General features: G+C 38.8%; 1 protein-coding gene across 1 annotated transcript; it reads right to left on the bottom strand.

Annotated features, from left to right (window-relative positions):
* Positions 1 to 6,594: 6,594 nt before the first annotated feature.
* Positions 6,595 to 11,950, bottom strand: LOC149209717 (uncharacterized). The gene is made up of 3 exons (XM_089398718.1): positions 10,589 to 11,950; positions 7,786 to 10,282; positions 6,595 to 7,607 (listed from the first exon to the last, which is right to left on the bottom strand). The coding sequence occupies exons 1-3, from the start codon at positions 11,948 to 11,950 to the stop codon at positions 6,595 to 6,597; spliced, it is 4,872 nt and encodes a 1,623-aa protein (XP_089254844.1).
* Between the last annotated feature and the right edge of the window lie 12,445 nt (positions 11,951 to 24,395).

Raw genomic sequence — 24,395 nt, 5'->3', positions numbered from 1 at the left:
CAATAATCCAAGGGATCCAAAGTTCCCCAAACATGATGTTCCTACCCCTAGAGGAACAAGGTCAGCAAACCAACAGCTCTCAGATCAGTTCTCCACCTGAAAACACTCAAAAACAAGCAATCCCGAAATCAAAGCAGGTGCTCCACTAGGTTTCTGCGCTGAAACTTAGTTGCTCCATGGTGTACCTGCGTTGCAAAGCAAGTGGGACAAAGGCCACCTGCGCTGAGCGAGAAGGGACAAGTGGCACAGTGAGTCATTGCTTTGGAATCTTCCAAAAATGACACTTGGATCAGGTATTTCGCCTTGTGATGAGTCAGAGGCTCTGTTTCTCCAAGTGGAAGCAAAGTTCTCCAAGTGGACTCAAGAACTGAAGATCAACTAAAGACTAACTGAAGAGAGAGAGGACACAAGGCAGCTACACATCAGTTGCAAGCTGACTCATCCTTTCTCAATTCATCTATATATTGAGCTCTCTCCTATGAGCTCAGGAGGCTGGAATTTTGTGCAAAGTAATGATATGCTGTTGGTTTCATTATCGAGTTATTGGGTGATTGTTTGAGAGAGGTGAAGAAGAGCAATTCTTTCTGCTGGGAGGTGTTGCTGGGTTGGAGCCTTCAATGGTTGTAATACTCTCAGAACCTTTATTTCTTCATTAATAAAAGCTATTGAGGTTCTTCTATGTGCTCTTGTTTCAATTATATATTGTGATGATTGCATGTTTGGTTTACACTAATCCATGAACCAGTTATGATTGCATGCCTCTTGTAGTTTCCTTCTTTGTTATTTTGCAGGATCTCATTGTAGCTGGGCGAGCAGAAGAACAAAGAGCTAGGAGCAAGCGGCCAAAGAGAAGAGTTTGGATTCGACATTAAGCGCAAGGCAACGGTTAGTGCTTTATCCATTCTCTTTTGCTTTCATAAAGGAGTAAACCTTAAGTAGTTTGTTTTACAGTTGTTGCTAAGGAACTGTCACCCTTAGAGTGGGATAGGGTCATCCGAGTCGGATACTTTTCCCTACAACACATTTAATCTAACAATGGACATAGAGCATGTATATTTATACCTGTGTTGTAAATACCATTTTATACTTTAATGTTTATTATTTTTGTTTTATTATTACTTGAATTTCTTCTTAACAAGTGGTTGTGTTTCTTTTGGTTTTAGTGAAAGTATGGGCTCCAAAGTTGGCTCTCTTATTATGGAGTATAATTCATCTTTGAGAATTTTTCGATTATTAAATTAGGTTAGTCAATTGCTTAAAATATTAAATTTATTTCAAAAAGTTTTTGTTACTTTATAGGTTAGACACTCGCTTGAAATATTAAACTTATTTCAAAATGTTTTTGTTACTTTATAGATAAGGCGTATATTTCTTGGCTCTATGATGAAAATAATGAAGGGAAAATACATGTTAATCTGTTACTTGTGCTCTTTGATGGAAGTTTTGTAATGCATGACTGAAAAATACATGGTGAGAGAAAAATACATATTATGCTAATTGAGGAATGTTTTTCGCTTGTCGAACTTATAGTATTGAATTTAACACACTAACACTTTACAACAATGAACTAACACTATTCATGATGAAAATAGCAATATGGAAGATTTATCTACATAATGAAAAAGGCAATATGGGAGATTCCAATCATGTTCCAAGGCATTTTTTAAAATGTGGATGTGACAAAAGGTTGTTGTGGAAGGTGATGTTTGTATATTTTAACACACTAACACTTTACAACAATAAACTAACAATATTCATGATGAAAATAGCAATATGGAAGATTTATCTCCATAATGAAAAACGCAATATGGGAGATTCCAATCACATTCCAAGGCATTTTTTAAAATGTGGATGTGACAAAAGGTTGTTGTGGAGGGTGTTGTTTGTATATGGGAAATTTCTTGGTCATTGTGTATAATCCTAATGTTGATAAATATGTCTACTAAGTGGTTCCAGTTAATGGGGCATTGATTTGAGTGTTCAATATATTTTTAAAATGTGGATGTGATAAAATGTTGTTGTGGAAGGTGTTGTTTGTATATGGGAAATTTCTTGATCATTGTGTATAATCCTAATTTTGATAGATATGTCTACTAAATGGTTCCAGTTAATGGGTTATTGATTTGAGTGTTCAATATATTTTTATTCTTTATCAAAGTATTCTTGTGTTGTATTTGTATTATTCAATTTATGCCTTACAACGTTTCCTTTGCAACATCTGGTGCAAATGCTTGTGCTAACTCCTTTGTCACAGATCTCTTGCCAATGATTCTAATATAGAAAGGAATCTGATCTACTCCTCGTAAGTGAGGAACTGTTGTTGGCCCTGCTGCTTGCAAATCTGGCCTTGCTAAGGCACTCTGATCCACGATCTCCATCCATGGCCATGATTGTTCGATGCTCCAACACTCCATAACTGGCAAGCCATTCTCACAATTCTTGCTCTAATAGCTCTCCTCGAAGTCAAGGAAATCATCATTGTCGAAATCATCCTCATTGTCATCGACAATAATGGTTAGGGTTTGTTTTGAGCGAAATGTTATCCTGAAATGCTTTGAATGGAATAGAGGCTGGGTTAGTGAATAGTTTTTGGGAAGCTAGGGTTTGATCTTAGCAAATACTGTTCTGGAACAACTTTGAGTTCAATGATTGTTGTAGCCTGTAGGTTGATATTGTAATAGTAACAATATATATCTGATATTTTGATGTATAAAAGAGATTCATGGACTTGGTATAGTGGTGCTGCTCACCAACTTTAATCTCCTCTCAAGGAATTTTTTGAGTTTTCTCATAAATAACTCATAAAAATTCTCAAGTAATGGTGCAGTCGAGGCTCAAACTCAAGACCTTCAGAGTCTTTTAAAAAATAAATCCCCTAACTTACAACCTCCTCCTCACTACCGGTGATGCCCGCCAACTAAACCTCCTCACAAGGAATTTCCTTAATTAATTGATGTTGTGAAAGAAATAAATAATAAGACCCTCCTTGTAGTGGTGTTTCCCAGGCTCGAACTGGGGACCTTCAGTGTTCCACAACACCTCATGTTTGGTATTGCCGCCGTGATAACTAACAACATCAGCAGACCTTACACTCATTTTCAATTTTGTTAGTTAGTTCAGAGTGGAATAAGCAACAACTATGATACTAGAGAAGTGGATTATAGAATAGCAGGATTCTTTTAGTTGAAATGAAGGGCATTATAATTATAATGACGTTGGAAAATATTATGTGTCGATGCAAACTTATAATCCAATGTTAATATAATTATTTTTCCATGATTTCTTTTTGTAAGAAGGGCTCTTACTTTGTGGCTATTAATTCTGACACCATGGATGATAATGATAAATCACATTAAGATGTAAATTTTCATCCAGTTAATAAACTTGGCCATCAAAACATTTAATCTTCACATTAATAGTAATTATAAATTGAGAGTAAAAATTAATAAAAATTTGGTTTAACAATTAAAAATAATATGAAAAAAAAAAAACTCTAAATCAATTCATTAAATTAAATTATGTGTTTATAAGATAGATAAGATAAGATAAGATAAGATAATTATATTTATGTCCAACTAATGAACACAAAGTAGGTCAAAGGGACTGTTGAGTACACTGATGTATATACAAAGCGGGAAAACCAAATGGTCTCCTATAAAAGATACAATGCATTAAGTAAATCAATATCTGGCTCTACGGGAGAAGTTCTAAGAGCTAATAGGTCTGAGGACTAGAACCATCTCTCCTAACATCTGAGGCTGACTAAATAACACTGAAGAAACTCAACAAAGTCTGTTGGCCCAATGAAGAGCTGATGGCAAGTGCAGATTGTCCACTAAATCATATCCTGGGGGGGTTCACATGTTGTTGAATGCTGGAGGACCTAGTTTGTCTCCCAGGAACGGATTTGAGACGGAGCCGCTATTGAGATATCGTGTGGCAGGGTGAGGTCCCATAGATCCTCACTGATCTGGAGTCTAGATACGTACTGATATCAATCGATCTCTTGGTGCCCCTGTCTGAAGGTGGTACCCTAAAAAATGTCGTGATCCTCTATGTGGGGTCTGATCTAATGGTAGGCTGAAGAATATGCACTCAGAACCTAAGATACTCCTGCATATATAGCGCCAAACATCTCTGATCGGGGTACCTGAAAAAGTCGGCAAGGGTCCGAGAATATTTAAACAAGCAATGAATCCTTCCTCTGATCTCGTAGTAGACATGGCAACTAAGGATGAAGTGCACCTTGGTCTCCACTTCCTGTAAATAACATACCTGGTAGAGTTTGTATAGTCTATCCACCTAGTGGTCTATCTCTACCTGAAGTCTATGAGAACCTACTTTGGACTAGCCCAGAGGAATGCGAAGAGCATGCATCTAGTGGTGAAACATATATTGGGGTCGAACAATGGGCACATCTGTCAAATCCAAGAAGTGCTCAGCGTAGAAAGCCATCTTTGGGCACAACTCTCTGGGAGGATTGACCCAAGTGACTTGGATGATATTGTTTAGCTCCTATCTAGTAGGTAAAAGGTGACCAGGAGCATCCAAGGAATATCAGAAAGGAGGGAGATGATACAATTGAATTCCCACTGACTCTAAGAGGTTTGAAACTCCTGTAAACCAACATCTAGCTCAACCTGAGGGAGTAGAATGGGCAATAGTCTCAAAAGAGAAATATGCTAAGTAAGGATAATGGTCCCTACTCTTTATCGAGTCTGCCAAGCCCTAGACACGATGCAAGAATGAAACCAATTTGAAGATCGTATCAAGCTGAAAGGGTTAAGCTCCAAACTCTGTAAGGATGATGTGCTGTGGCACTATCAGTTTGCACCTAATGATGCAGTGGAGAATAAGAATCTGGATTCTCTCATTTGAAGCCCAGTCTGACACAAGTAAAGACGGTCCCCAAACCTCTGAGCCATATAGAACAGTGAGACGAATCAAGGTGTCCATGAGGCTCATATTGGATGAGATGTCCTGGAATGATGTTGAGAGCACTGTATCTCGAGAAGTGCTAAGGATCCATATCCTTTTTTGATATGAGGCTGAAGCACTGGTTGCAAACTAAAGCAGGGACATGAGAATTACACCCCCAAGTAAGTATACGTGCTAGTTATTCCAATCTCCTCCCTTCTGAATAGAAAGTGAAGGTCTGATGTTTTCTTCACCCCATTGAAGATCATAAGCTTGGTTTTACCCAGGTTGACCGTCAACTATTGATGGTCACAAAACAGAGCTAAGGCATCCATCTACCTCTGTAATCCTTTTGGGGATGAGGAGAGGAGGACCACGTCATCAAAAAAGAGTAAAATAGATATCAGAACCTAGTGAAGGAGGTAATCATCAGTGTCCTGGATATGCTCATGTAGAAATGCTTCCAACTCATCAATATAGATCCCAAACAGGGTAGGGGATAGTGGACAACCCTGTTTAACTCCAATAGTGTTTCGAATGAAATCAGACATCCCATGGGCTGCTGAAGACGACCAAGAATGGACTCATATAGGCGCATAATAACGGTCAATAGGGTTACAAAAATGCCAATATCCCTGATTCTCTGGAGCAAGGCCTACCTCGGAATGGAGTCAAAAGCTTTCCAAAAATCTACAAAACAACAATAGACTTTCGAAGAGCGGTGTCGTGCCTCCTCAATCACTGTGCGAAGGGTGAAGATGTGGTCAATGGTTTGATGATCCGGTCGAAAAACTTCCTGTCCCCTAGCTCTGAGTTTTCTATGCTCAAGGTCACTAGAGGGCTTCCTATGTAGAACAGTAGCATACAACCTCGAGAACGTGTGACCCACCATGATTGTTCTGTAGTTATTAGGATTTGAGATGGAACCTGATTTGTGGATCGGATGGATGATGTGGTGTGCCCATGTTAGTGGAAAACCTTCACAGACTACATGGTTGAAGAGATCAACCAAGTAGCTAACCAAAGCACGAAAACCGTGCTTAAAGAACTCTGCTTGGTAGCCTTCCTCATCGGCTTCTTTGCTATTGTTCATCACCCAAATGACCTCTCTAATATCTCTATCTAAGAATAGATAACGGGAAGAGGGTAGGGAGGTAACATGAATTTGGACGATAATTTTTTTATATGATGATATCATTTCATTTATAGAAAAATAAAGAATGAAATTAATTTTTAGATAATTAAAATCACTGATATTATGAATGGATAATTAAATAAACCAATGTATAATGACATTCACATAATATTGTGTGACAGAAGCATCTACTTTTTATTTTGGCAATAAGGACATATAGATATAAATACTAATAGAATTTTATTTCAACAATTATAAGTTAAGAAAAAATAAGTGCCATTATATGAATAATGGTAAGATTGAAATCTTTTGGTATTGTAATTTTCTTTTTTTTTAACAGAGTCGTCTACTTGTATATTATAAAACAGCAATTCAGAAATCTAGTACAAAAAAGGGAGAGTTCTGAGAGTTGAGGTTCAAAAGTGGGTGCGCAGACCCATAATCCTCAAAGCTTCTCTTGATTAAACATAAAACTAAAAGCCAACGGCTATATTGCCTGACGAACGAGCCTCCTAGCCAACTAAATTTACATTGCATAAGTATTAAGGAGAGTGCTGGGTGACCGAGTCATCCGGGAGGTGTTCCCTCCTGCTTACTCTAGTTGAGGCTTCAACCTGCTGGCTTTCGGTGAGGGAATGAAGATGGTCTATGGCAGCTTCCATATGTATGCAACGATCCTTTAAATCTTCGATCTCTTTCTTCCTTTTCTCCAGTTTTTTGTGTTTGGAATTTCTATCAGCGTGGTAATCCTCAGTCAGCTCCTTCACCTGCTTGTTCAGGGCATTGATCATGACTACATGTGCTTTACACATGTTACACTCCTTGTTATTGAAAATATTGCCCATAGAGTTTCTAGGCTGAGACTGATTGGCAGGCTGGTTATGCTGCTCAGCCATCCTGTATGAATCAGGTTCAGCAATGCCTCGAGGAGTGTCTGGAGTTATGGAGGGCGTGTGGGTGATGCTACCGGCCTGCTTGTTCGGAGGAATATGTGGCGGGAGGCTCAGATGCTGTGTGAGGGCGCAGCTGAGAACATAAACCAAACTATTAGTACTAATAAATGCACAGAAAAACAGAGAGTTGGTTACCCTGGGCAGTGGAGTGTCAACTGTATCCCGGGACGGGCAGGGCGCCTTCGAACGTTGCTTGAGATTGGAGAGGGCAGTGTAAGCGGAGGGAGTCTGATATTTGCTGCCAACCGAGAGGAGCTCGGTGTTTCCTTTGACCCAGATACTGATCTTGCGGTCTTGAGAGAGGCCTTCTGACTGTTGTCCCCGCCTCCTAAGAGCCCTTCGCCTCTGTCTCAGATTGCAATGAGATGTGGTAGCACTGAGAGACTCGCTGTGATTTATAAGAGCGAAGCGGGCTTGCTCACGTTTGTATCGGGGAGTGGTGAATCTGATCTTGGCTGTCGTGAGATCTTTTGAGTTGATCTTTACCGGTCCTTGGAGCCTGAAGCCAGCATGGGCGTGATCACGCCCTCTGTTTTTGTCTGTGGTGTACAATGATGAGTTCCTGCCTTTTCCTGCATTCCTCGATTCCGGAGGCCGATACGCTGTCCTATATCCCCAACTTCGGCAGTCGAGAAGGATATGGTTTGAAGAGGATCGGGTGTGCGCAGGCCAGCAGTATTGAAGCGGATGCCTGAGGTGACTGATAATCTGGTGCAAGGGGATAGCGTGCTGACTATGGAATATCTTTGTCATAGAACTCGTTGTTTTCCTTTACCTTACCCGTGGGTCTTCCCGTGGCCTTGTTGGCCAGCTCGTCCGCTTCCGTATTGTTGCTTCTTAGGACGTGCTTAAAGGTCACTTTGTTGATGCCCCTGGTCTGGTCCGCTATTCTTCCTTTGATTCTGTTTAAAGCAATTTGGTTGAAGTCTTTCCCGGTATTCATGGCTGCTATAAGAATTGCAGAGTCCCCTAACACTAAGAGATCATGAATGCCCAGCTTCAGGGCAATGGAGGTCCCCAATAGGAGGCTGTATGCTTCAGCCTTATTGTTCGACATGGTACCCAAACTCCACTCGTAAGTGACGATTGTTTTCCCTTGAGGATCTCTAATTATTCCCCCTGCTCCAGCTCTGCCTGGGTTGTTTTTTGAAGCCCCATCGAAGTGAAGCGTGGACCTCTTTTGATTTTGAATCCAACTATTGATTTCCTCCTTTGTCCCTCTGAGTTTCCATTCCTTCTGCCCTGTTCCTTTTATTGATTTGCTTTTTGTTTTTGGCTTATGGTTGAATCTTCGAACCCATTCCTTCACCCTCTCATCTATGTAAACCGGGTCAGCATGAGGGATCCCATTAGCTTCAATAGTCTCTGTTATGAGCGTAGTTGTTTTAGCCAGAATACTTGTTATGCTAGGTTTTTTGTTTTTGAATATACTTTCGTTCCTGGCTAACCATAATTGCCAGCAGAGGTTTGAAGGGATGCTGGTCCATAATCTCTTGGCGAGGATCATGTTCTTGCTTGCATAAGGGAAGAGTTTCCCCCAACCTTTCTGAAGGAGAGAAATCTGATTGGGTAGATCTCCTATATCTAGAGGGCTAGTTATGAGTTTCCAGCAGGACCTTGCTACCGGACACTCAATGAAGAGATGGTTGATGTTTTCCTCCGCCTTCCTGCACATAAAACAAATTGAAGGACCCTGAATACCCTTTTTCCTTAGATTTTCTGCTGTTAGGATTTTGCCATGAAGCAAGGTCCAATTAAAAAGTTTGATCTTCGGAAGACTTTCAATTTTCCAAGCTGCTTTGTAGAATTGCCAATTGTTGGGTGCTGCTAGGTTTTGAAGCGCCTTGTAACCTTCCTTGACTGTGTAATTGCCTCCAGTTGGATCCCAAGCGTAACTATCATCTCTCATTCTGCTTGTAGGGGCTGCCCCTGTAAGAGATAGCTTAAGTTCGTTCCATAGGTCTTCTAAATCTTTAGGAAGGTGCATAGTTTTCCATCCTATCCAGCTGTTTTGATCCCAAAGTGAGATGTCGAAAAGGGTTTTAAGATTAGCTTCTGACATCCACAGCTGCAGTGGCCTCAAATTGATGGACTTTTCCTTGGCTTCCGAACCCATGATTCTATCCCTCCATATGCTGATATGTTTCCCATTACCTAGGACTTTAGAGATGTGAGACTTGAGAAGGGGTAAGGTTTTTTTGATCAATTTCCAAACAGGGGTACATTGCCTCTCTGTGATTACATCAGAGAGGATGTTGCTATTGCTCCCACTCAGATATTTCTTTTTGAGTACCTCTGCCCACCAGGATCCCTTCTCTTTTAAGATTCTCCAGGTTAGTTTGAAGCCCATTGCCATATTTGCCAGCCTGGGAATTCTAATTCCTAGTCCACCATTTGCTATGGGGAGGATGACCTTTTCCCAATTTACTAAACTAAATTTTTTTGTGTCTTGCTTTCCTCCCTTCCAGAGGAAGCTTCTTAAGATCAGCTCCATATGCTTGTGAATGCTTGATGGTGCGAGGGTAATGGCAAATTGGTAGATAGGGAGGGCTGAAAGGATTGCTTTGATGAGGATTGTTCTGCCCGCCAGGTTAAGCCAATACATCCCCCAGCTCTGAAGTTTCCCTCTCAGCTTCTCAATTAGCTTGACCCAAACTTCGTTTTTGATTGTCTCTTTGGCCAGAGGTAGTCCTAAATACATAAAGTGAGACCAGTTTGATTGAGCTGGGATTTCCATGATTATAGAGATCCTTTGGGTTATGTATCTTGGAACATTCCAGGTGTAAATCATGCATTTGTTGTTGTTTAATTTGCCCCCCGAGGCTTGAAGGAAGAGGTCCAGGATGGCCTTGAATCTCCTGGCCATGAGGCTTGAGGCACCGCCTATTAAAAGGGTGTCATCTGCAAATAAGGAGTGATTGATCCCCTTGGCTCCTCGGATGATGTCCACTCCTGTTATTTCCTTTAATTTTCGCTTGTTTTCCAAGTGCAAACTCAAAGTCTCTGCCATGATGATATAGAGGAAAGGGGAAAGAGGACAGCCTTGCCTCAAGCCTCTTGTGCTCTTGAAGGCGCTGCATGGCCTACCGTTGATTAAAGGAGCTGTCCAGTTGTGGGAAACACATTCCATAATCCTGCTGATGAAATGCTCTGAAACCCCGAAGTTTGCAAGCACAGTCCTCAGAAATGTGTGGTTTACCCTGTCAAAGGCGTTCGCCATATCCAGCTTGATTATCATACCCTTCTCATTTCTAGCAACGCTGCTGTGTATCGCCTCCTAAACCAGAATTACATTATCTGTTATGTGTCTCTTGGGGAGAAATCCTCCTTGGTTATCCGAGATGAGTGAGGGAAGGATTTTTTTCAGCCTATTTGCCAGAATCTTTGTGATGATTTTGTATGAGACATTGCATAATGAAATAGGTCTGAACCTGTCAAAGGATTGAGGGTTGGGCTCTTTTGGGATTAGCGCTAGATGCGAAGATTTGATACTGCTGCCCATTTTACTTTTTGAGTGGAAATTTCTCACCATTCTTATGAAGTCTTTCTTGATGATGTCCCAGTGTGTTTTGTAGAAGCTCACCGTGAAGCCATCCGGCCCGGGTGCTTTGTCAAGAGGCATACTATTGATTGACCACTCAACCTCCTCTATTGAGATTTCTTTGTCCAGTTCACAGTTTTGGGCTTCTGAGACCTTTCTCTCAATGATGTTGGCGAAATCTGTATTTTCTTGATAGTGGGGATCAGCTGTGAGAAGAGATTGAAAGTGTTTTGAGGCAGCCTCCTTGATTTCCCCTTTATCCGTTAGCTCTTTCCCTTCAAACATTATCCTTTCAATGTTATTTCCAGCTCTCCTTACTTTGAGACAGTTATGGAAGAACGAGGTGTTTTTATCCCCAGAATTGAGCCAGAGACATCTTGACTTTTGTCTTAGCTCTTCCTCTTCTTTACGGTGCTGATTGTACAGTGCTTTATACATCTCACCTTCTTTCCTTTGGTCTTCTTCCGTTTCTTGGACTGCCTCTTTTTCCTGATTCCATTGCTCTAGTTTCATTTGCAGATCGTTTTTTGCCTTCCTTTCCTCCTTCACGTGATTCCTCGCCCAATTTTTTATGGCAACCCTCAGCAATTTGATCTTCGTTTCCCAAACGAAGTGCGGGGAGCCTGTTATCTCTGTTCTCCAGATTTCTTTTATCATGGCTTTGAAATCCTCGCTGGAGTCCCAGACTTTGTTGTATTTGAATGGCAGCGGACCCAAGTCTTCCTCTTTGTCTGAATACAGCGCCACGGGTTTGTGATCATAAATGAATCCCTGAATGATTGTGCTGCGAATCCTCGGAAAGTTGGCAGCTGTTCGCTCCTGTACGAGGATTCTATCAAGTCTTTCTTTGATATTATTCCTGCCTGTCCTTTTATTTGACCATGTATAACGGCCATTTTGGGGAGGAATGTCTATGAAATTGTGAGTTTGTATGATATCCTCCAGTTTTTCTCTATATGGGTCAATGAAAAACTTCCCTCCTAGCTTCTCCTTTGCATTCCTTATTAAGTTCAGGTCTCCTCCTAGAAAGATATTCCTCCCTTGGGTAGTCTCAATATCTGCAGTCAAAGATTCCCAACAAGTAGCTTTGTCTCTGAAGTGTGGGGGGGCATACACGTTATAGATTGTGTATTCCTCCTTCATATCTATGCTTTGCATATCTATTCTAATCCACCATCTGTTTTGTTTGTTATCTATGAGATTCCAGTTACTTTTGTTCCATATTACTCCTATACCTCCTGAGGCTCCTATTGCACTCATGGCTATTCCTTCGTACTTTCTATTTCTTATCAGGCTGTTTTGGAATTCTTGTTCACTGATTTTGGTCTCCTGGAGTAGGAGGAAGTCTGGTTGTTCTGCTTTAATAAGGTCTCGGACTGCATTTGCTTTCAGGGAGGAGCCCATCCCCCTACAGTTCCAAGAGACCAAAATCATCATTTACCTGATTTATTGTGGATCCCACTTTTCTCCTTCATCTTCTCGCCACTTCCTTTGTTCCTGTCCAGGTATGTGTCTATTGGTTGCTGAGTCCCTGTAGTCATTTCTTTAGCTGCATTCTCATCTCTTATTTCCTTGTTTGATTTTCTTCCTACTTTTCTTGGTGGATCCGTGGCTGCTATGTTTTCCTTTGTTTTATTTCTCGTTAGGATCCTTTCCACTGTTTGAGGTGGGGAGACCTGGAGGGGAGAAGAGGGGGAGGTTCTGGGGCCCTTGGGAGATGGAGGGGGGGATGAGGGTTCCACTGAAGCTAGGGATTCAAAGGGATTGGAGGATGTGGGGATGGGAGGGCCCGAGCTTGAAGGATGAGTGGAGAGGATTGGAGTTTCAGAGGAGGGCTCTGCTGATTCAGGGGGAGGGTTTGACTTCTTTTTTTTCCTGACTATTTCCCATGCTTCCTCGGGGGTTTCGTTATTGCTATTATCTTCTGATCTAGATTTAGTGCACCTATTAGCAAAATGACCGTACTCATGACATACCTTACACTTGAAAGGGAGCTGCTCGTAGTCCACCTGCTGAATGTGCGTCCACTGATCCACTTTGAGTTTGATTGCCTCTGGTAAGCCTTTGCCCAAATCTACTTCTACACAAATCCTTGCGCATGAATGCATATTCTCCTTTGGCTCCGATCTGTCCACGTATTTCCCTACTGCGTTTCTAATGGCCCGAACAGATTCATCACCCCAACAGTGTAGCGGAAGATGCGGAAGGCGTACCCAGACAGGAACTGCATTGGGAACGTCCATTTCTGGGTCAAAGTCAGGGGTCCAGCGGTTGAGATAAAGGCCTCTAGTGTCCATGAAATAGGGTCCGTTTCTGAAGATGAGGTTACGGTCCTCCACTGTTTCAAAAAGGAAGGTAAAGAATCCCCTTCCACAAAACCTTATTGCGATTTTTCCCTGGACCATAGCATTCTAGTTTCTTTCTACCCAGCGCTGAACCGTGCGAGGGGACGGCCATAACCCCGTGAACTGGCCAACCAGGCCGCGTTCAGCCAGGGCCACAGCAGCTCTCCTTGGAAGTGCTGGGGGAAGAGAGACTTCCGGGATTTCATCAAGCTTCTTGACAAACTTTGAGGCTGAAGGCCGAATCCTTTCCGTGATATTCTCTGGGATAAGAGATGCAAAGGCTTTCTCCAGTTCAGCCTGCTCTTGAGAGGGAGGATGCATTGAGCCACGCAGGGGCACTCAAACGACTGGCGAGTAGATCCGGATGAGGAGAGGGCAGGAGGCCCTAAGAAAAGGGAAGCAGCGAGAGGCTGCCGACAGCTGCAGAGCTGCCAAACGCGATCAAGATGGTCAGGGCGGGAGGCCCGAAAGAGGGGAGGGAAGGAGGTCTCCGGCAGAGGGGGCCCGCAGCAGGATGCTGCAGCCCAGCAGCAGAGCTGCCAAGCTCGGGCAAGTTCAACGGAGGTCAGGGCCGCGGCCTGGAGCGGGAGCTCGCCATCGCTCGCATTCTTCTTCTGGTATTGTAATTTTCACAAACTAAAATGAAAAAGAATTATGGGCATTTGATGCATGTGTATCAGTCCTTGGTGCATTTGTATTGCTAAGAAAGTTAGATATGTTTTGCCTTAATCGCGAGGCAACTAAATTTCCCCCAAATCATTTATGAGGCTTTCCAATACCATTATCACTTCTCTCATAGTTGGTCATTCATTGGGTATATCTTTCGAACAAAGCAAACCAATCCATATCAAAGAAAATATGCAATTGAATACATTATTTTCTTCAAATTCATGTCCATCCACCTCGCTAAGAACATTGTGGTCAATTACCTGCTTCACTCTGCTTGGAAAGGATATATTTGCTCACTTGTGCAAGTTTAAGTCTCCAAAAAACATATCATTAGTTGGCAGTTTCCTTGTAAGTATTTCCAATAACAAAATGCCATAGCTTTAATTGGTAGACATTGACTCAACTAATCCACACTTTGCATTAAAGATAACCTTCATCAAATTTTACTCAACCAATCCATACAAAATTGTTGATGAGAAAATACAAGTACAAATCTAACATTCTAAACTGTCATACATGGTGCAATATAGCCCATGGATCCTTTCAAAGCAAGTGTTGAAGTAAGTGACTCAGTAGAGGTTTCATCAATTAACCTTACAATACCAAAATCTGTTACATGCCCTAACATGTCTTCATTAATAAGAATATTGTTGGGTTTTAAATCACAATGCATTACTTGCATAAAAGAATCACGATGAAGATATCCAATGGCATGAGCGACATCTATTGCAATGTCCAATCGTGCTTGTAGTCACAATTCACATACATCTTCACCATTGTTTTCATCTCTATTGGGATACAAATGCTTCTCTTGGCTTCCATTAGGCATAAATTCAAACACCAATCCTTTGAAATCAATGTTGGAACATGAGGTTATGATTCTCACCAAATTTCGATGTCGAACCTTTTGCAAGACACTACATTCTGCTTTGAAACTCTTTTCAACCTTGTCTTTTAGCAACTAGAAAGCTTTCACAGCAACAAGTGTGCCATCGCTCAAAATTCCTTTATAAACTGAACCAAAATTCCCTGTTCCCAACAAGCTGGCCTCCACAAATCCATTAGTTGCTATGTAAAGCTCTTGATATGAGATCCTTTTGTACTCTAACGTTTGCAAAATGGCTTGTGAAGAATCAAAGTTTTGTATATGCATATTCCTTTTCCAAATAAATTCCTTCCTTTTCCAAAGGAGTCCCAAAAGTAAACAACATAGTATAAAAGCAATAGCTCCACTCGTTGATAGTACCACTCTTTTCACAAGTGAAAAATGTCCTCTTGGTGTTTGACATGTAGGTAATTGAAATGCTCGTGGTCCACAAAGGCCAGGATTTCCAGTTAAGGACATGAAAATTGCTTTATTTGTGAAAAATCCTCCTTCCGCAATTTTCCCCATGAGATTGTTGAAGGACAAATTCAAACTTTGAAGCATTTTCAACTTCGTAGGAGTGACAATTGGTAGTACACCTCATAAGGAGTTGGAAGAGAGATCTAAGTTTGCAAGACTTTGCAAATTTCCCAGTGAATCTGGAATAGACTCTTGGAAGGTATTGTGAGATAAGTTCAATAATTGTAGTTCATTGCAACTTCCAAGTGTAGGAGGGATTTCCCCAGTCAATTGATTGACAGAAATGTCTATAGCTTGAGCCATTGTAATTTTACCAATCTCCATGGGTAAGGAACCTTCTAATAAATTCCATGACAAATTCAAATAGAATTGGAGATGAGAAAGTTTTGCAATTTCATGTGGTATACTTCCTCTGAGCCTATTGTGAGACAAATCGAGCAATTCCAAATTTGTACAATCTAGTAAGTTGGAAGGTATGGTTCCGGATAAATTGTTATGATGAAGATTCTTAGTTGTTTAACGGATGCACGAGAATTTAGAATCTTTCCAAAGAGACTATTTCTACTAAGGTCCAAGTAATTAGGAATGTTTCCTTCTAATTTATTATTACTTAAATACAATCTTTCTATTTTTTCAAATTTTCCTTATTATAGAATGTTACCCTTTAAAATATTTTTAAATAAATTCAAGAATGTTAGGGTGCTAAGATTTCCAATATATAGAAATACTTCCTTTAATTTTATTGTTTAATAATAATCAAAATTAATTTATACTTCCTTTAATTTTATTGTTTAATAATAACCAAATTAATAAATTAATAAAAAGTTTGCCTATGGCAAGTGGCAAAACACCACTTAATTTAAATTTGCCTATGGCAAGTGGGAAAATTGGTTGCCGATGATTTCGTTGAAACATATATATAATTATAAAGTTGGGCGTGAATGGTGTAAAGTTTAACAATATTTTAATCTCAAATCGCTCATTAGTCAAAACGTCTTCCACTGTGTAGAGAAAATTAGTTTTGAAACGCATATATAATAATTATAAAGGTTGGTGCGATGGTGTAAAGTTTAATATCACGAGTCAAAAAGTATTCCGCTGTGTTTAGAAAATTGGTTGTCCACGTTTTCGTTCAACGATATATAATTGTAAAGTTTGGTAAAATGTTACCATCTAAAATATTTTTAAATAAATTTAAAGATGTTAAGGTGCTAAGATTTCCAATATATAGAAATAGTTCCTTTAACTTTACTCTTTAATAAGAGCAAAATAAATAAATTAATAAAAAGTTTGCCTATGGCAAGTGGCAAAACACCATTTAATTTAAATTTGCCTATGGCAAGTGGGAAAATTGGTGGGCGATGCTTTCGTTGAAACATATATATATATATATATATAATTATAAAAGTGGGCGTGAATGGTGTAAAGTTTAATAATACTTTAATCTCAAATCGCTCACAAGTCAAAACGTCTTCCACTGTGTCGAAAAATTAGTTTTGAAACGCATATATATAATTATAAAGTTTGTTGCGATGGTGTAAAGTTTAATGAATTCCAGTGTGTTTAGAAAATTTGTTGTCCACGTTTTCGCTGAACGATATATATAATTGTAAAGTTCGGTGTGAAAGGTGTTAACTTTTAAAATTATTTTAATCTCAAATCGCTCATTAGTTAAAAAAAGAAAAATCTTCCACTGTGCTGTGCTGTGAAAATTGGTTTCCATGTTTTCGTTGCAAAATATATATATATATAAAAAGTTGGGTGCGAATGGTGTAAAGTTTAATGAATTTATTGCCGAGAAAATCGGTTGCCTGTATTTTTGTTGAATTTATTTTTATATATTTTTTTACTAAAAGACTTTGCTTTGTGTGAATGGTTTATCATTCAAGTTGATTTCTCACCATTTCATTATAGAAAAATAAATTATAAATTTTTAATATTAAAATTAAACATATAATTTATAATCTTTTAATATTAAAGTTAAACATATAAATTATAATTTTTTAATATCATGAAATTTGTGTCAAATAATTTGTAAATCAAAATTTATTATTTAATATACCACAAACTTAGATCTGTTAATTATGTTTGTATATTAAGAGATTTGATTTTTATGAGTTTTTGGTAGATCCGTAGTTAAAATGGATTTAGACTGACTTAATTTCCTCCTTTATACCATATACCATTTTTAATCATTTTCAATACCATATACCATTTTTATTTTATTTTTATAATCATTTTTATTTTATCTAAATAAATATAAAGTTATTTTAATTTTAAGTATATTAAACATGGAGAGAAATTAAATATAATTTTAGAGATTTTAAAGTATTTTTGATATTTAATAGATTGTAAATTTAAAAATTTAAAAGAATTTAAAAATAAGTTTATGTTAATTTATTTATTATTATTATTATTATTATTATTTTGAATTATTAGATTTTAAGAAAATTCATAAAAATGATGAGTAATTTATTTTTATATTTTGTCTTAGCATTAGAAAGTTGGGAGAGAAACATTTCTAACTCAATTTTTATAGTTTTCATGAATTAAACCTATGAAAAACAATGTTATTAAATTTTTTATAACATCAAGACTTAGTGTGAACATAAGCAAGGTATTATAAGATAAAGTATTTTTCATTAGTGTAGGTAATTTTCATTGATTCCATTACTTGCTTGTTCAAGAGTGACTTTTTACGATACTAGGGATCTCATCTCAAGTGGTTAAGTAGTTTTTCACATTGGAAACTTTGAAATTGGCAACAACATTTTTTTATTAACAATGTTGGGTATTCATATAATGTTTTTGAAATAGTCTCTATCGGCTAGTGCAATTGGCTATGACCATGAAAATGAAGTGCCATGTACCAAGAGGTTCGAGGTTCAAATCCCCCAATTTACCTGTGTATACAAAGGGGCATACATAAAACACCTAGGGGTTATAGTGGTAGCGATTAGAATCGACCTTGTGTCATCATTATGCAATATGTAACCATTTGTGTCACTACCGTTCACTTGATCATTCAGAAAGTTCCTCAAGTATCCTTTAAGGCATTTATTTACCACTTTAGTATGTCTATTTGTCTTAGAAGCATATGACTTATTTATGGTTAATGGGTTCCCACTTGGTGAAACAATTCCTTTCAAAAGTTGCTAGTGAATTTTGAGCAAACAATTTAATTGGCTTTATACTTTCATGATACTCAAATGGGATGAGTATATTTTGTTAATCAATCTATTACTACAAATATGATATATGTTGTCTCCTCATGGACCACCAATCCTCTTGGAAGGATGTGTCTAGGCAACTATCGCCAAAAAAGGAAACTTCTGAGATAAATGGATTCATAATCATACTAGAGTTTCCAATTAATCTCAAAGTTCCCAAAAATATAAATCAGATTAAACTAAAAAATGAAAAGGACATTGTAACAACTAGCTTTACAATTGATCAAGAATCCATAAAATAAATAGAGGCATATGCATTAGTTACTTTTTCTTTAGAGCATCATGTATCGTGCTAGACTTTTGTAATGAAATGAACATAAAAGAATGTAGATAATTAATTAGTTATGATTAACATGAACCCAATGAATTATATCACTCTAATCAAGGCTTTGAATCATGAACCAACTAGGATCCTTTGATTATCAAATTTAAAGGATGACTATGGAAACAATGTGTTGAATCGTAAATTACAATAAATTATCCAATTATTTCAACCTCACAGATCAAGAAAGAAAATGAGTGAGAAATGATCATGATCCTCCTACGTTTCTCTCTAAAAGTCACTAACCAATTATAATATCAAGCAATCGCTTAGAGCGAAAAAATAAAAATGTAATTAATAGAGAGAGTGAATCCCAATTGACAAGGGAAAATTCCTCACAAAAACATTCAATAAAATCAACTATGTTCTGTTGATTCGGATTTAAACAGGAACACAACAAATTACTGAGATAACCATAAACACAGAGATGCAGCAGAAATAATACTTCATTTCATTAATGTAAAATATTGAAATATGCTTACAAACAGAAATGGAAATAAACCAGCAAGGGCGATGATAGCTTATCTCTGAGAAGAGATGTGGCATCTACATGCCTCTGAACTGTGTTACAATGAGGCTCAAAGGCCTATTTAGTATTGAGAAACAATGGAAAACCCTAAACATAAAAAAAAATAACCCTAGAAGATGAAACGCCAAACTGTGGGCCTCGTTTGGGTAAATTGGTATATCAACTTCCCAGGGTCATAACTTTGGCATACAATCTCCGTTTGACATGCACAATAGCTCGTTAGAAAGATCTATCTGAGGACTACAGCTTTGGGAGGAGAAACATGGGTCCATGGGTCAACCCATGTTGCTCCCAGATTTCTCAAAAAATGTCGTTTAGGGCCTCAAAATGGCTTTAGAAGCTCAGGACCCGAAAAATTGCTAAAAATAGTAAATTGTGCTACAATTAAGGAAACTAAAAAACTGAAAGAGACAGTTGTGGGGGTCCAAGTGGGATAGGTGGGTGGCCACCAACATCCACCTGGATCATTCCTCCCCCCTTAGGAAGCAATGGTCCCCATTGCGTTGAGTTCCTCCATCTGCCGAACTTGGTCCCTCGTGAGCTGTTCTACAATCTTTGATGTGTTTAGTAATGGTGGGATGCATGGTAGAGAGTGGTCCACACTGAACACTCGATGCAAGCAAAGGAATGGGGAAATGTAGCGCTCCAAAGCATTGTTTCCCACAACGTTGGTAATGGTGTAAGGACCATGTCAGAGTGGTCTGAGCTTCTGATGGGCTCTTGTAAGGCATTCTTTATACAGATGTAACCATACTTTGTCACCCACCTGAAACTTGTTTGGTACCCCTGTGGGTGAGGAGAAGTTGTTCCTGTGTTCTTTCATTAACGTATCCCTCTGCTGCTACTGTTGTTACGTGGAGGAACCCTTCGCGGGGGTCATGGATGTGGCGACGATCTTCCCCTTACTTTGGGAGTGAACCAGACAAAAAATGAATTCCCTAGTCTGGGAGATGAGCTTGCTACATTTCTTAGAAGTGATCAAAGAGGCGGTGATAGGTGGGGCTACCTTTGGTATCCTGAATAATGAATTGCACAAAGAAATAATGACAACGCAAGGCCTTGACTCATACACAACATGTTGCCTCCACAAGTATGGCTAGCCTAATAGTACATCACAAACATCTATAGGTGCAACATCACACAATACCTCGTCTGTGAAGGGTTTGACGCTGTAGGGAAGGCGACACTGCTGGCGAAATCAGAGATCTCATCCTTGGTGAAGCCACCCGATACTGTACGGTTGCGGGTGTGGTGTAATCGGTAGGCCCAACCTCTTCACGACCTCTGTTGAAATGAGGTTCTTTTGGTTGCCACTATCGACAATGAATTGTAGTGGCAAACCCTTCACCCACATTTGCGAGTGGAAAAGACGTTCCCCCTCCTCTGGATTTTCGGGCTCATTCTTCTGGATCTTGGCAGTGGCAACAGTGGCACTGGGCTCCACGTCAATGATCTGCTTCCCTTTGCCATTCCCCTTGTCTTGTTCTGAATCAGGGTCAGAACATGCATCTGATTCTGAAGCCTTCAACTCGGCCACCAACGACTGCCTAGTCCGACACTCACTTGTGTCGTGAGTGGGGCTCTTGTGGAACTCGCACCACTTTCCTATGTCCTTCTTTGGCTTCATGGTGTTGTTCTTTTCCTGCGGCTTCGACGGATTGTCTCGGGTCACCCCGCCTTGGCTTTGTCCTTTGTTCTTCGGATTCGCAAGATCCAAAGTCTTTTTGTTTAAACTTCTGCTTGATTTTGACAGTGTATCGGTACGCCGTACCAAGTGAGGAGATGTTTAGGAACTCGATGTCTTCCTGGATATACCTGTGTAGGCAGACGCGATATTTGAGTACCAAATGCAGCTCAGAATCCTTGATACCCAACTGTGTGCGAAGGGTATGAAAACTTTTTGTGAACTCCTACACATCTTGGTCCCTTCCTTGCTGCAGCATGGTCCACTTTATGTATTTGTCCTCATAGCTTTTGACAGGGTAGTATTGCTCCTTGATGGCATCTCGGAATGCATTCCAAGTGGGTGCGATTGAAAATAGTAAGCCTGTACTTTCATCCTTCTGCTCGCAGTAGGTTTTCCACCAGTCTTTGACATGGGGGGCTGCTTTGAGAAGAGTGAAAATAATCTTTTCCAGACTGGAAAAATCATGTACAGAAAAATAATCCTCTAGCAAATATAACCATTTATCTACAACATCTACATCTATCTAACCCTATAATATGGGGATTTCGAAATTAACTTGTACCTTAAACGACGTGGAGTTTCTAGAGTAGTTGTTGGAAGCCAATGCATCGCCCCTGGGTAGCTGTTGAAGGATCTGGGCAAAGTTGTCCATCATCGTGTTCCTTTGCTGCTCGAGGGCTTCTTCGAGCAAGATTTTGATAGGATCTCCTGCCCCCTCATCTTTCTTTTCATCCGCCATAGGAGGCCGTTGGGATTTTCGAGGCTAGACTTGCAAAGGTTCGACTAGTTCAAGCCCTAACTCCTTATATCCCGACCTCATTGGGGACATGCAAAGAAAAACAGAGAAAGAGCAGACCACTCTAATACCACTGATCTGGATTTAAACAGGAACGTAAAAAATTATAGAGATAACCATAAAAATAGAGATGCAGTGGAAATAATACTTCATTTCATTAATGTAAAATACTGAAATATGCTTACAAATGGAAATGGAAATAAACCAGCTAGGGCGATGGTAGGTTATCTCTGAGAAGAGATGTGGCGGCTACATGCCTATGAACTATGTTACAATGAGGCTAGAAGGCCTATTTATTGTTGAGAAACAATGGAAAAACTTAAACATCCAAAAACCTAACCCTAGAATATGAAATGCCAAACTGTGGGCCTTGTTTGGGTAAATTGGCACATCAACTTCTCGGGGTCGTAACTTTGGCATACGATCTCCATTTGACGCGCACAATAGCTCGTTAGAAAGATCTATCCGAGGACTACAACTTTGGGAAGAGAAACATGGGTCCATGGAGTCATGTTACTCTCATATTTCCCAAAAAACGTCATTTAGGGCCTCAAAATGGCTCCAGAAGTTTAGGACCCGAAAAATTGCTAAAAATAGTAAATTGTGCTACAATTAAGGAAATTGAAAAACTAAAAGAGAGTTGTGGGGGTCCAAGAGGGATAGGTGGGTGGCCACCAACATCCACTTGGATCATCTGTACAATATGGGTATCTACAAAATTCTTGATTATTCCCACCTTTTATAAACTTCAAATGAGCTAGAAATTAGGAAGTTAGTTACAACAAACCAAATTTGGTTAAAAAGAAATAATTATCTTTCTTGTTCTACCAGTTAAATTGTAGTTAGTTGTATTTTTAACCTCTATAATAATGCAACTATTGTTATGGGAGATATGATGGCTTAATATTCAACTTATTCATGGAGGAAGAAGCACTAAATTGATTTGGCCATTAAAGTTTCTCTTTGAATTGAGTTACTAGCTTCGACATATTCTCAAATTTGACCTCATCTATACCATAACCTCTAAAGCAAAATGTGTTTTCAATTCCAATTTGTTCATAGTATGATATTATATTTCATTATATGCGGCCATCAAAGAATAAACAGTGATTAAAATGGATATACAAGGGTTTAACATACCTAACACTTGCTAAGAAGTGGGAGGCACCTTTAGGTCCTCAATTTGCTTAACTTCTACTCTTCGCTACACCATCCTAATAATTATATCTTTTGTAGGGATCAATGAGCATTCCCTATTTCATGGTGACAGGAGACTCAATTCCAATATATCCTCAAGTCTACCAATAAGCACACGTATTTCATTCCACAATGTCTTCATCAGAGGCCCAACTTGTTTAAAGTGCTCTTCTTAGTTTGTAGTATTTTACAATTGCTATTGACTTAGAGTCCTATCCTAAATTCCTAAGGTCCCAAGATAAAGTGTATCCGTCAAATCCAATTTCACCAAAAACATTGGGAATCTATGCATAGGTTATCATGGATGTGTGTGAACTGTTTACCAAGTTCTTTATCTCTTGGTAGTTATCATAATATTTTGAATATAATTCTTCAAGCTAGGGAATTTGATCATGATTCTATTCCAAATTAATCCTCGCATTGGTGGACCCTTTCTGACTCGAAGTAGCCTACCATGTTTTGGTTAGCTTATTCTCTAATTAAGTGTTGGCATTCTTTATGGATGGCCATTAGTTGTACATGTCATAGTGTTTCATCTTGAGCCCCCAATCTCTGCTTGCAAATATTTATTGGTAGCCTCTAAGGCATATATTTTTCCTAGTCAACTTTGTTTACTATACCTACCAATTTATCACGAGTAAAGATAGTTAACTAGTGAAGATGGTCGAATGTGTAAGTTGGTGGACCATTGGGTCAATTTGATCAAATAAGGTAGTTAAGAAATTGGAATTACATAGTAATTGAATTAAGGATATAAATAAGGGATCATGAATGTAACAAAGGTTGTTTTTATTATGGTGATATTGATATTATATAAACAACTTATTGCTAGTCTCCCATTACTTTTCTCTTTTGTATTCTCATCTATACATGTGATTGTATAATATTGTATATGACTGCATAATGCTCTAGGTGATGGAATATTGGTAACCCATATGCACAATCACCTAGACGAAAAAAATTGTTCCATTTCCAGTATTACTTGATCCAAGCTCTATAAAATAGATTGTGCACACATAGATGTTGAGTTTGGAAGAGATTTGTGAGTGGTGAGAGAGAAAAATTAACAATTATTTGAAAAAATACATGAGGGGAAATAACTAACCTTAGTAGAAGAAAGAGCTCAACTTTTCCGAAACTCACAAAAATTTCTTCAAAGAAATCCCATAAGAAATCCAAAAGTACATTGATAAAATATCACATGAATAATATTGTCATTGATGAATAGTTAATCTCAAAAACAATAAATGGTTGGATGTATGAATTTGCATGAGAGGTTTGAAAGGTTTCTGAAGCCTATTATGAAGAATAGGAAATTGAAGAGTGAACATTTGTATATCAAATTAGATACCTATTTTATACTGAGTTCCATGATAGTTTCTTTGGTACCATACCTTCATTGCTACCTAAATTTCTCTTGGAAAAAAAAGTTGATCATATTGTAGATTATAGACCTACTCTTATGATACCTTTACTTCTGATTGGAGATAGAGATAAAAAGACTACAAAGAATTTCAGGAAGCTGATTGAAAAAATACTAATGAATCCTAGGACTACTTGAAAAAATGACTATGCCTAACACCTACACCCTTGTTGACTAGGAATAAGTCAAGGTCAACAATGAGAGGTGGTGATCTAGGTGGCTTTGGAGAAGGTATAATATCAAAGTCTTTGGATCTCATTGAAAATAGGAAAGGATTGAAGAGCTTGTCATCTTGATTCCAAAGGT

The sequence above is a fragment of the Pinus tabuliformis genome, chromosome 1_2, assembly GCF_031772625.1.
Source record: "Pinus tabuliformis cultivar Carrire ecotype Pingquan chromosome 1_2, CPIR1, whole genome shotgun sequence".
Classification (NCBI taxonomy): Eukaryota; Viridiplantae; Streptophyta; class Pinopsida; order Pinales; family Pinaceae; genus Pinus; species Pinus tabuliformis.
This window is presented reverse-complemented; position numbering and strand designations above follow the sequence as displayed.

What these genes read in the sequence shown, in the direction of transcription:
- LOC149209717 (XM_089398718.1), bottom strand. Translation starts at nt 11,950, where the DNA reads ATGGGCTCCTCCCTGAAAGCAAATGCAGTCCGAGACCTTATTAAAGCA. An exon ending in CCGGGCCGGATGGCTTCACG is followed by an intron (nt 10,283 to 10,588) that starts GTGAGCTTCTAC and finishes ATTCTGGTTTAG; the next exon opens with GAGGCGATACACAGCAGCGT. An exon ending in GGCCACGGGAAGACCCACGG is followed by an intron (nt 7,608 to 7,785) that starts GTAAGGTAAAGG and finishes GATATAGGACAG; the next exon opens with CGTATCGGCCTCCGGAATCG.